Here is a 12,958-nt window from a genome sequence, read left to right on the forward strand (position 1 = left end):
AGGTAACCAAGCATAGAGATGGCTGCTGGGCTTTCAAGTTTTAAGTGCCGTTTGAAGCTGCACAGACTGGGGGAAAGTCTGAGAATGAGGGAGATCAGTGGAAGGGGCAGCACGAGAGACATCTTAGTACGAGATATTCTCCCTACAGAACCAGATACACACCATGTCTGTGTATGTAATGTTTCCACGCTGTGGTTGTTTTTAAGCTGAATGTTTTCATAACTTCCAATTCCTCTAACAAGCTCCCAACAGTAGCCCATATAACTGAAAATGTCTCTTGGAGTTATCTTATTTGTATCTCGGGCCCTGTAGTGTTTCAAGGCTACTAAATCTTCTGAATGTTATATGTTTGACCTATTTAGGTACAAGAAGTTGGAAGAGCTGTTAGAAAAGTGTTTTGCGTTGGTTAAGATGCCGTCCATCCAGCCTGTCGTCATGTGCGTCATGAAACACCTACCAAAGGCAGGTTACTGTACAGTGTATAAGATGGGGGCGTCTTCCCAGATATCGTACAACACACCCTCTGATCGCTTTGTTCTGCTCCCAGGTCCCTGAAAAGAAGCTGAAGTTGGTGATGGCGGACAAGGAACTGTACAAGGCCTGCGCGGTGGAGGTGAAGCGCCAGATCTGCAGGATAATCAGGCCTTGTTTGGTGATGAGGTTTCGCCCTTGCTGAAGCAATACATCCTGGAGAAAGAGAACCTTCTGCTAAACAGCGACCTCTCTGTCCTGCACAACTTCTTCAGTCTTTCACCGAAAACTAGACGGCAGGGGTGAGGTGAGAGCGTAAACCTGCAGTGCATGCTGGGACACCAGCGCTTCCATGTATCTCGGGGCATTAATGTAGAGAGTAGAACCTGCAGGGGATACTGTCTCCTCTGTCGGGCTGTTCGTTCACCTTGTTCTCTGCTCCTCGGACAGTAAATTGTACACTAGATTCCACGTTTCTCTTTCTCCTCTGGACAAGGTGGTGCATAACTGACTCAGATGATTGGGAAGAACGTGAAGCTGTACGATATGGTCCTGCAGTTCCTGCGCACTCTCTTCCTGAGGACCAGGAACGTTCACTATTGTACGCTGCGAGCCGAGCTTCTCATGTCCTTACACGACCTGGACGTCAGTGAGATCTGCTCCGTGGACCCCTGCCACAAGGTACATGTCGCCCTCTGTGATGTTATATGGGACTTTCTTAGAGCGTCTTCCCTGTTACTTCATTAAGGTCTCAGGAAGTTTAGGATAAATATGAGCGAATGTTTCTCCTCGTTCCCAGCGGTCGTGCAGACAATAATCTGCAGTAATAATATTTTCGCTGTATGACTTGTTTATGTGGGTTAGACCCACAGTTCCAGGAGTTTAAAGGACATATGTATTTATATTAGAACTGTTATATATGCAAAATGGACCCAAACTGTAAATCCGATCACATGTGTAACAATATGCTAGATACACTATTATGAGGATGTATCTACCACTTACCTGCAGTGCAGCTGTATGTATACTCTGGAGACACCCAAAATGCATTTTGATGCAAAATATTAACAGCTGGGGGTAAATGTATCAAGCTGAGAGTTTTCCAGCTGGTTTGAAAAGTGCCTATAGCAACCAATCGGATTCTAGCTGTCATTTTGTAGAATGTACTAAATAAATGATACCTAGAATCGGAAACATCTCCGCTTGTTACATTTACCTCCTGGTGTTTGTACCACACTTAACGGCAGGAGCTCTATCCTCAGTTATTAGTTTCAGGCCGGAGTCAGGAGCTTTTAAAGTATCGTATCATGTACTAATTGTCGTCTTTTTGCGGCAGTTCACCTGGTGTCTGGACGCTTGTATCCGAGAGAAGTTTGTGGACGCAAAGAGAGCGCGGGAACTGCAAGGATTTCTCGATGGAGTGAAAAAGGGTCAGGAGCAGGTGCTGGGGTGAGGACAGTGTATGATTAGACTGTAAGCTCTTTGGGACAGGGTACTCTGTGAATGTTGTATAGCGGTGTGTACCTACATACATGGTATATAATAAACCCCGACATATATACTAGTCCTGTAACTTACCTCCGCTTTCCTATCCACAGGGACTTGTCCATGATCCTGTGCGACCCGTTCGCCATTAACACGCTCGCTGTGAGCACCATCCGCAACCTCCAGGAACTCATCAGCCAGGAGTCGCTCCCTCGGGTGGGTGATGGATCACAATTAAGTGGGAAGACATTGCTTTAAATAGCGGAGTCTGCCATTGTGTGCTCCATTAATAAGAATATAGTCTATTAACATTCCGTCCAATCACTATGAACATTAATCACATGTAATGTAAATATGTATCGGCCATTAAATATGAAGCTGTCGGATTTCTCCTACATTTACCTAATCAGAGTGTGAACTTGTGCTGGGCGGACTAAGTCCTTCACCAATGTATCGTCCCCCCGGCCCTATGTGCTACAAGTGTAAGACCATGGATGATTAAGGCCACTTTGAATAACCCCATGAAGTGGTCACTTGACAACTGTCTACTACTGTAATGTGATTGGCTGCGTCCGCTGGAGCAGTAGCATTAGGGCAAGGAAATGGGTGTAGCAGAAATCTGCACCCTGGTACAGTGTAACCGAACCTGGGGGATACTCTCTTATCTGTGTTCTTTTAGAGTGGGGTTTTTTTTTTTTTTAAAAAAAAGATTGTGTTACAGAATCTTCTTATAACTCCATGTGTGAAATGTAAACATGAATTTTGCTTTACATTGTAATCTTTCAATAGAAGAATAACAGGTCTGACTTGTAATTGTTATGATATAATCCACCTCTTCTGCAGTTACCTGGTGTAGCCTGCAGGTGTCGCCATTGCTTAGTATTGTCTTTTACTATAATAATCTCATTTTATAACACAATGATTTTGTCCCGCAGGACAGCCCAGAGCTGCTGCTGCTTTTGCGGATGCTTTCTCTGGGCCACGGAGCGTGGGATATGATCGACAGTCAGGTGTTTAAAGAGCCCAAGCTGGTACGTGCGCAGCGACACGATGATCCCATAGGTTTCGTATGTTGCTGCTAATATAACACAGGCGTTGTTTATAACTGTGTGTAATTTAAGTAGAGACCTCGTCTCTGTCAGACTGTAATCTTCCCTGATCCTCGACCAATCACCGCGTCCACCGGACACATGGCGGCTGTTTTCTCTCCCGTAGGACGCAGAGCTGATCACCAAGTTCCTGCCTATGCTGATGTCACTGGTCGTTGATGACTACACCTTTAATGTGGAACACAAGTTACCCACAGAGGAGAAGGTGGCCGTCACCTACCCCAACACCCTGCCAGACGTCTTCACCAAGTGTGTGAGCTGGGGGGATCGCGGTTATGGGGGTTATTGTGAAAGGGAGGATATTGTAAAGCAGAAACCTAGAACTTGATGGTGGAAAAGGACATAAAAGTCCGTCCAGTCCGCTGGTTTCTGTGTGTTGTGGGGATTTCTTTTCTTGTTTTTGTTCTGTAAGTCTTAAATAGCCGTATGTGTGCCCCAGCTGCTGGGAGACTAGTCCACGGATTTATCACTTTCTATTATTAACGTCCATGTACAGGATCCCTCACGTTGTTGTCTTCATGACAGGTTTTTGCAGGAGAACAGGATTGCCTGTGAGGTGGGACTATATTACCTGTTGCACATCACCAAGCAGAGGAACAGGAACTCACTGCTCCGCCTGCTGCCTGCTCTGAGTAAGTGCAGCTTGTACTTCTTATACAGTATTATCCTTCTATATTATACATATCAATCAGCAAGAAACTAGGAAACAGTGTATAGTCATCTCTCCATACTCATTCTCCTGGACCTCTGTGTACATCTGACACAGGTACCTGAACTATATACACATTCCTTTTATCCTCAGTATCTCCATCCTAAACCACCTAACACTACATCACACTAATTATATCTGTACCAATCTGACACAGGTACCTGAGCTATATACACATTCCTTCTATCCTCAGTATCTCCATCCTAAACCACCTAACACTACAACACACTAATTACATCTGTACCAATCTGACACAGGTACCTGAACTATATACACATTCCTTCTTACTCTCTGTTCACATCAACGTGACTCCTGGTTCGGCTGCTGATAATTGTAATATATCTTTGTTTCCGTTACAAGAGGAGACGTACAACGACACAGCGTTTACAGACGTCTTCCTCCACCTGTTCACCAGTAACCTGACGCTGCTGTCCGAGGAGTTTGGATCAGAAGAATTCTGCACCCACGTTTTCAACGGCTTCTTCCTCACAGCCTGCACAAAGTAAGCATCCACGTATTGTCCTTTATAATGTGTGTGAGGTTTCCAGAACAGGACAAACCTGGTTCAAATCCAGTCCATTGTAGCTGCAAATAGGACCTACTGACCTCAGGAGAACAGGTGGTGATCAAATACAGTCATTTATATAATTAGTGCACTGATTGCGGGATATTGTTTTCCTGACTCTCTTCATTAATCTGTTGCTCTCTATAGCTTTTAGTTGCTGAGTAAAGCACTTGTAGTAACAGTGACACGTGCAGGCTGTCAGTAAGGATTCATGGTATCATTAATCACACTGAGCAGTGTTCTATGTGCTGTAAAGCAGGTTGGTAGGGAGAGTGGGCAGATACAACCACAGCATGGGTGTATCCGGACCAGCCCCATCTGATAACATCCAGGTAACAGCAGTCTTGTGCTCAGAAAGAGACCACTGATGAAAGTGGGGGCTGACACCACTCGTGCGGATGAGTCGTTGTGACTACATTTATAGCGGAGCACACCAGTGGTGCAGTACCCATAATGCCTTGCACGGTTAGGCTAGGGCAGCCGTCGGTGAAAAACACGCTGCCTTGTTTGGTGAATTCCGGTTTCGTGATGGCAGAACCAGGATTGGGGGAATGGATATTACCTGGGGCCATAGATGCAGCTTTATACAATGGCCACTCAGTGTGTTAAATGAAACAAGAAGGATTTGATTTTTTGGTGTAATTCCTACTGCCGAAAATGTTACTTCTAGCACATAGGACAGTGAGATTTAATCTGCAGAGGGTGCGGCCCCTAAATCCTGGGATTGAGACCTTGTTATTGGTGCTGGGCACAAAGGAGAGAGAACGACGTTTGCCCCAAGTCTCCCGCTGCAATATCTACTTTTTGGGTCACTATGTAACCGCGCCAGATCTGACCTCTCATTGTCTCCTTACGTCCAAATAATTCTGGATGACGTCCTACGTTTACCTAACGCTGCAATCACTGAATGAGGTCACTTTCCTGCTGGGCGGGAACAGTCGTCTCTGCTGCTACAAGTAACAAACGCTGATATTTATCTTTGTTTACTGAACGTTCTGATATGTGCAGTGGAAACATTTCTACCTGCGTCACAATCAGCATTTACAATGAAGGTCAAAACTGTTTGTGAGGCAGCGTAGGAAGCTTTCTATAATGACCATGAACAGTTGCAGGTGACCTCCTGGTTATTATATGATGCCCAGTGGGATATGGAAAGTAGAACTTAACTTGCAAAGAAAATAATGTAATCTTGCATTGTAAAATGAAGGTTCCCCCATTAGCGAGAGACAGGGCAGTTATTTACCACAATTGCTTTTGCCCCCTCTACAGAGCACTAGTCTGATATGATCATAAAACGACTTTGTTTAACATAGATACTGGCAGTGTGTGTAAATATTGTCAGAGGGTGTTATGTGCACACAATCTTATTGCAGCCGTAGTCTCTTATTGGGGAAAAACAAAGTGGGTGATTATGAGTAACTGTGTTCTACATTGTGGCCTGTAGGTGGCAGCACACGCTATTGGATAAGTTATACAAAGTCTTTATGCAGCTGAATCAGACAGATGTATGTGGAGGACTATGAGTGATATGGGGAGCAGCTATCTGCTTGTTCCTCAATCTGTGATCTTTAATTGTATAAACTGGAGGTTATTTTTATATAAGTTTGCAAAATGTCAAAATAATTGAACATGTTATTTATTAGCAAAACTTCGTTTTTAGTGATTGCAATCAGTCTTTATGGAAAGCAGTAATATCTGTGAAACAGGTTATATTATAGATAAGCACTAGGAGAGCGTAAGGAAAGCACAGTTTAGTATTATCCAGTGTATTAAATTGATCGAGGTGACCTGGAGACTTCCCAGCTGCTGCGCTGTCATTATGGGATTAAACAGAGTCCTTGTAATTAATATATAAATCTTGTTAAACTCTGCAGGAAGGAAAACAGTCACAGATTTGTTCTACGTCTGCTGCTTCACCTCCACCACAAAGTGGCGCCTTCCAAACTGGAGTCTCTACAGAAATCATTGGCACCTTCCAAAACAGTAAGTGGGGGAGGAGGGGGGGTATAATCATTGCATCAGTGTGACTAGTGCAGACTCCACAGCCGGCTGTAGGACATCGGCCTACGGGAAGTAACGTCTGTCTCTCTTTGTGCAGAGCGGAGAGGCAGTAAAGGATCTTTACAACCAGCTGGGGGAGAAGTTACAGAAGAAATCCAGCCCCCCCGCAGCAGCAGCAGAACCTGAGCCCCCGGCCATGGACCTGACCATTCACAGCGTCCCCGCCCCTCCTGTAGTGTAATGTCAGTGATTGTTGTATATATGTGTGTGACTGACACCCCTGCCGCCCTTGTCTGGTATTAGATGACATTGTGATATTTAGTCTCCTGCGTTTTGTGTGTCTGCTACAGTAGATTTGGGAAGTGTTACTCTGTACCTCCATGTTGGATACGGTTCAGAGCGTGTGAGATTCGGGTTGGGGCTGGTTACACACTTACAGGCCACACTCTTGCCTTGTGTAGAAACATTGTTGTTTATTTTTACAATACAGAAATAAAGTTTTCTTTAATACAATTTACAAAGTCTTCCTGTGAATTATAACGTTGTGTAAACAAGTCAGGTAGAAGTCTGTCCTCTAAAAGCTCATGTTGTGGTTCTGCTGGGTGGAGGGAGGAGACGAGGGAGAAAATTAGTTTTTCGGTGGAGATAAGAATATTTTTGTTATGATTCTCCAGGAAGCAGGAGTGTAGAAACCACCTAATATTTACATGCGGGTAAGCCCCTCTCGCTCTGTTTGTATTGCAGCAATCAGATCATTGCTTTGTATTTTCTCATAGTGATAAGGTAGAGACAGAGCTGTGAACTTCACAACCTGACAAGTGCCGGATAACGACACCCTAGGAATTGTCAGCCAGAGACCCCAAGAGATCCATGAAATATGCTACTTGGAGATCACAGTAAAAGTTCTCATCCTTTGAGCTGTGTCTCATCGCTGCCGTGTAGACAAACGTCATAGTGGTCAATGGACATTTCCCTGGTGGTTTTCTAAAATTGACTTCTGAATGCAAGAAGGAAATTTAATTGTGTTCTAGGAATAGACCCTCAATGAATGACCAGTAACCGCAGCTCCGGTAAAGACACTTGCTCTATATGCACGCTTTAAGCAGCCATTTATTTGCACCAAACAGAGTTGTGTATTTCCGTTGCCCGGGGATACGACGCAGCGTTGCCGTCTGTATACAATTGTACCCAGTGCAGCGAGGATGGCAGAACCTTGTCTGCTATCAGGGCTCTGCCTAATGCTATAAATACAGGGCTGAAAGATAAAGCTATGTGTTTAATAAAAAGTTACCTTCCCCTCTAACGCTCGGTCATGGTGTAGCTTCGCTAGCAGCCAGTAATACATCATTCTAGTAGCAGGATTTGATGTATCCTTGTGTAACTAAGAGCTAGCACTCCGTGACTTTTACTGCCTGGAACCACAGCCATAACTGTTTAGTTTTATTTGTTCTGTGACAAGGACTTACAGGGCCTGATTCATTAAGCATCGCAAAGCGAACGTAGTGTGCGTGTTTTGTTTTTGTTTTAAAAAAAAACTGCCTGCCTCCGCTGTGTGTGGATGACTGGATACAGCGCATGGATTCTGAGAGTAGCAGGTTTTACTTTCAATCACAGCTGTACAAGTGGATAAGTCCGCACTGGTTCATGCACTTTGGCTGATAATAGACAAAGAATAGTAATTAAGTTTAATACTGCATCATTACTAAGATAACACATTTGCTCTGCATCAAAATCTACAAACTACATCATCTGGATGTCTTTAAAACATCCGATATTTGGCAAAGACGTAGAAGGTAGTGTTGGGAGCACCAAAAAACTGCTACACAGACAACAGCACCTACTGAAGCTGAGGAGTATGAGTGATTAATGTCTACTATCAGTATAATATCTGGTAATGTGCCCACCTCATTAGTCCTCGTCAATTTCTTCCTCTGTCAGTAATATTTTGGGAATGTCGGTTGGAATTTCCTGGTCCTCGAATTTCCCCTGAAATGAAATGGACAGATCCACGATCCCATACAAGGGGTATCTACTGTTCCTTGTTACCTCCCCAGCACTGGGGGACTCGGGGTGACCTCTGGAGATAGACCCATGGTTTGGAAGTGTAGAAGACTTTTTCAGGACACTCTTGCTAAAAGAAGGTCCTCGAGGGGTACATGGTTTCGTAATCCCGGGGTCGTTCCTTTTATTTAGTCCTCCAGTGCTGTTCGCAGCAGGCTGATGGAACGCCGTCCAGTCTATGCTGTTATCAGGAGTGAACTCAAATTGAAGCTTGGGAATAAAGATGGCATCTTCATCCGTACTCCTCGTCAGCACCAGGACCCCCTGCCTTTGCCTTATAACTTCATTACTCCCTGCCCAGACAGGTGGATATATTTTGGCCTGGAACGAGGCCGTTTCTGCTGTGTCTTCTTCAGCTGGGTTTGAAGTTTGCCCCAAGTTCACGTTGCTTTTTTGAGTTAAGTCCTTTTCAGGGAGCGACTTGCAGTTCTCACCCACTGAATCAGTATCAGTAGTCGGATGACTACGGGCTGACGTTGGCTTTACTTCTTGACATAGAGTTCCTGTGCTTGGCTCTGGTTCTGGAGATGTATAAATTAAACCACCTACAACTTTAATTGTGGAACTGCTGGGTAGGGAATGGTCGGGAGATGTAGGCTCAGTTTTTTGGTTTTCTTCACTATGGCATGAAGAAGGGACAATTTGTGGCTCCTCGTTCTCTCCTGGCAGCTGCTCATGGACATCGGTCTGTTCATATTTGGACTGAGAGTCCACCTCTCTGCTGGTGCAGTGACCACGCGTTTCTTCGTTCTTGGCAGACATACTTGGGAAGGTTGGTAAGTGTGAAGTTTTCTGCTGGTCGTCTCCGCAGGGATCCACGTCAGTATGATCATCGACCTGAGCGGTTTCCACTGATTTACTGACGTTATCCTGGCTGCCTACAGCTGGGAATGAGGCTTGGTGGGGAATATCGGACGCTTGGACGTTGTCACAAGTTGTGGATCCAACACAATCCTTGTCCCCCAGAACCAATCCATCAATTTGCTGAGTCAACAGATCAGTGTCTTCGTCCAATCTGGTGGTCTTATTTCTTGTAGGCTGGTTAGTATCCTCTCTATAGAGACAACAAACAAAACAGAATTATTGATCTATATAATCTGATTTGCACTTTAAAGTAATTTTGACCATACTCTACAACATATAACAGAACAGTCTGTAATCTCTGCTGGTGTCATCATTTACTTATAAGACGTCACAAAACTGCAGCACCAGGCAGGCGGTATAATAAACTGGACATAAACAGAACCAGGACAGATGGAGAAAGTGCAGATTGGAGACAGAGGATAGAGAGGACCCTCTCCCAATCTAGACGGAGAGGGTATCGATGAGACAATAGGAGTTAGAGGGACCCATGAGGTGGGGGTAGAACAGACTATACTGAAGGGTTTCCAGAGAGAGGGTTTTTTGACATTCATTATGTTAAGTTGTAAGCAGTTTTTACATCAAGCGTCCATACCTTTGCTGGGCAATAGCACCATTTGCACTTAAAGAGATGAGTGCAGTTAATACAGAAGGAGAATGACGTTGCGATATGTTAAATGAACATTTCCTGTTTAGAATACAGAGAACAGCTCGCAGTAGCTGTAACAGCAATACTAATGTCTTTTTGTTTACACATTGTGGTCACACCTCTCTTGCGCCCCAGTTTAATTCTTTACATTCATGAAATACCTGTGGTAGGACACAATACTTACTACATACTACAACACGATACTTAGACACAGAAATGGCTCAGAGCACCTGGTTAGTTAATAAGGCTGAACGGTGTTGTGTACGTAGACAATATCTTTCAGTGCTGGAGGATCCTCCAGTTATTTTGTCTTGTATTTGAAGTGAAAATAACGAGGTTACGGAGCACTGGTAGAAACGGTGAGAGAGGACACAGACGTCTCTGTCCTTGAGAAATAACATTACTTTCTGTACATCATGTAATCAGATGTGAACTTTCTCACCGTCTGCCAGAAATCCTTGAAGACGTCGCCTGTTTCATTGGAGATCTGGGAATCCTGAGCTGTCTGCGGATCACAGGCGGCTGCTTGTTACCCTTCGTCTGATGGGGAATTAAATTCAGTCTTTTGCCTCCTACAAAACACACAAAGCAAAAACTACATTATAGGACACAGTACTAGAAGATCATTTAAATATCTCATTCTGCTACACGAAATCACCTATTTGTATGTGGGTGTAAGAGGAGGTGCAGCTGTACCCCCGTCTCTTTCCATCGGGAGGAGCAGAGTTTTACACAGCTGCATTCGCCACCATCTTGACTTACTCCTATTAGATGCTGCGTTCTTGCTAAAGTCAGGTGTTGGAGGGGGGACATTAGTGAAGCTTTTAAAGAGATATTTACTGACTATAAAGAAGATTGGTTCAAGGCTTTACGTTTAAAATGTCGCCAACATATCTGATGCAATAATACCTGTATAATGCCAGTGGCGTTCTATGCAAATGAGAGGGAGGGGACACATGTAGGCAACATTCTAACGGGTTAAATACAGATGTGAGGAGGGGATTGAAGAGGATGACGCAGCCATCGGCTGCAGTATGGATTCATGTAAAGGATTCTTTGTCCCATAAGACCCACAATCTCTCGTACAGGAAAAGACATGGCTGATTCCTCTTACCTGACGCAGGAGATCGAGCTGCGGATGTCAAATTCTTCACTTTCTCTGGGTCCAAAAGTTTCAACCTTTCAAAAAAAATAATCACATCTTAATATAGAACTTAACAAGACAAATAATGCCATTTTATAAATACTGTTATCCTGTCTATGCAGAAAGTAAGTTACACAGGAACTATATCTGGCGACAAATGTCCAAATATCTCCGCCAGCAGGAGATTACTGGCGGTCTACCAGTTTGCCGGATTGGTAGATATGATACTTTGCAGCAATTCAAATAGCTGCAGTGATGATGGATCTAGTTATAAATTTATAGATTTTCTATTGTCTATATTTTAAGGTCAGTGTTTTGTTTGAGATCCGTGTCTGCAGTACATCTAGATAACTGCTGTCATGCAGTGTTTGTTGGGTGTGTAAATACAAGGACACACAAGGGGGCACACTCACTCACCTGGGATCACTAGGGGAAATGCTGATTACATGGATAATATACAACACACATTGTACAGCCAGTGTGACCTTCGCCCCTTGCAGAGTAACAGAGAGAAACACTCAGAGACTTATCTAATAACTGAGCGCAGACAGGTCCCTGTTTCCTCTTTGCAGCCATCGAAGTTCAGCAATTACACGTTATTACATTTACCTAAGAGTGTACTTTGGAAGATGTGAGTAGTTTAGGCTTACCCCGTCCTCTTCACCCTCACTGGTACCAGCACATAGGGCATCGGCCGGGGGTCAGGTTGTGTTACAGTAACACTGTGCCTCTCTCTGGTGACCCCAGCGCTTGTCCTTCTCTGTGAAAAATAAACCAATCACAGCCTCCGATATACCTCCAGCAATACAGGCAATGGCCTAGGAAACACCACATCTACCAATATAGACATATAGGCCATTGACCCTTTCCCTGTGGCTAAATGAGGCTGCCCCACAAATAATTAGATTGTGTCTATATAGGTCTGCAAAAAAGTGATTGGCTGAACACCAGACTCAACAGTGACACCTGCTGGTCAGATTATATTATTCACAAATCCCAGCATGCCCTGCCAGCTATCAGCTGGCTATTTTATGGCAAAGCATGCTGGGGCTTGTAGTTTTACAACATCTGAAGAGAGACAGGTTGTCCAGGCCTGGTTTATTCTATAATAAATGATTAGCCTTAGGGTTAATCATGTTCAACATACATATAAAAAAAATGTATAATCATTGCCATTAAACTACGTAACAGGGAAATCACAATTTTAATACACATTGGTGAGACATCCTTGTGTCTCCCAATATTGCCATATATCAGTGTAATGTAAACTTCCAAACACAGACTTGTATGAGCACCGACGGGCCGGATCCCTTCAAGAGGACAGAAAACTTCACATGACTATGAAAGCGAAACTAACCCTTTATAATATAATACTCTGGTCAGTATTGTCCTAATGTTTTCTTTCACATTCACTTATTTTCATGAATGTTTTACATGTAATCTGTGGTAAATATAAATATTGTAGTAATTGTACTTACAGGATAATATCTGGAATACTACAGAGAACCTGGAAGTTAGAGCGGAGAACAGAGCGATCTACAACTGCTCCGTCTCCTCCAGCCCTAGCCGGGGTCCACATGCTTCCTCCAAGGTGGAAGGAACATAGAACACCGAGGGCACTATTAAAAAAAAAAAAAATTGAATTAACTGATAAAGGACCGGTTCTCTGTAGTCGGTCAGATGGCTTCTACCTGTACTAGAATAACGGGCGTCACCCGACCTGCACGGCAGCATTGGATGGTTGCCCAACAAGTGCCCTGATCGAAAATAACCTCTTATCCAGGGCATCTAATCTCAGAAGCCAACACCTGGCAGGCAGTATGCCCTTTACTGGTTCAGTCATTAACTCATTACACTTTATAACTCCCTGTCATTATCCCAGCATTAATCTGAGCGGTATAAA

At 43.9% G+C, this 12,958-nt stretch overlaps 2 protein-coding genes across 6 annotated transcripts in view; one reads left to right on the top strand and one right to left on the bottom strand.

Moving 5' to 3' along the window:
* The first annotated feature begins 18 nt into the window (after window positions 1-18).
* On the top strand, window positions 19-6,853 carry NELFB (negative elongation factor complex member B). Its single transcript, XM_075185892.1, is given in 13 exon segments — window positions 19-171; window positions 313-462; window positions 548-626; window positions 629-778; window positions 968-1,152; window positions 1,808-1,920; window positions 2,070-2,172; window positions 2,892-2,987; window positions 3,172-3,314; window positions 3,591-3,697; window positions 4,135-4,276; window positions 6,214-6,322; window positions 6,438-6,853. Coding segments are annotated over 13 exon segments (1,674 nt in total). The 3' UTR covers window positions 6,582-6,853.
* Window positions 6,854-7,870: 1,017 nt separating this feature from the next.
* LOC142101343 (uncharacterized) overlaps window positions 7,871-12,958 on the bottom strand; it is a 196,831-nt gene continuing 191,743 nt past the window's right edge. For all 5 annotated transcript variants that reach the window (XM_075185758.1, XM_075185757.1, XM_075185761.1 and 2 more), the window contains 4 exons: window positions 11,706-11,815; window positions 11,026-11,090; window positions 10,354-10,483; window positions 7,871-9,455 (listed from right to left, as the gene is read on the bottom strand). In XM_075185758.1, coding sequence (XP_075041859.1) covers window positions 8,249-9,455; window positions 10,354-10,483; window positions 11,026-11,090; window positions 11,706-11,815 — 1,512 coding nt within the window. In that variant the 3' untranslated portion in view covers window positions 7,871-8,248. The remainder of the gene's footprint in view (window positions 9,456-10,353; window positions 10,484-11,025; window positions 11,091-11,705; window positions 11,816-12,958) is intronic.

This window comes from Mixophyes fleayi, chromosome 9 (genome assembly GCF_038048845.1).
Source record: "Mixophyes fleayi isolate aMixFle1 chromosome 9, aMixFle1.hap1, whole genome shotgun sequence".
NCBI classification, from domain to species: domain Eukaryota; kingdom Metazoa; phylum Chordata; class Amphibia; order Anura; family Limnodynastidae; genus Mixophyes; species Mixophyes fleayi.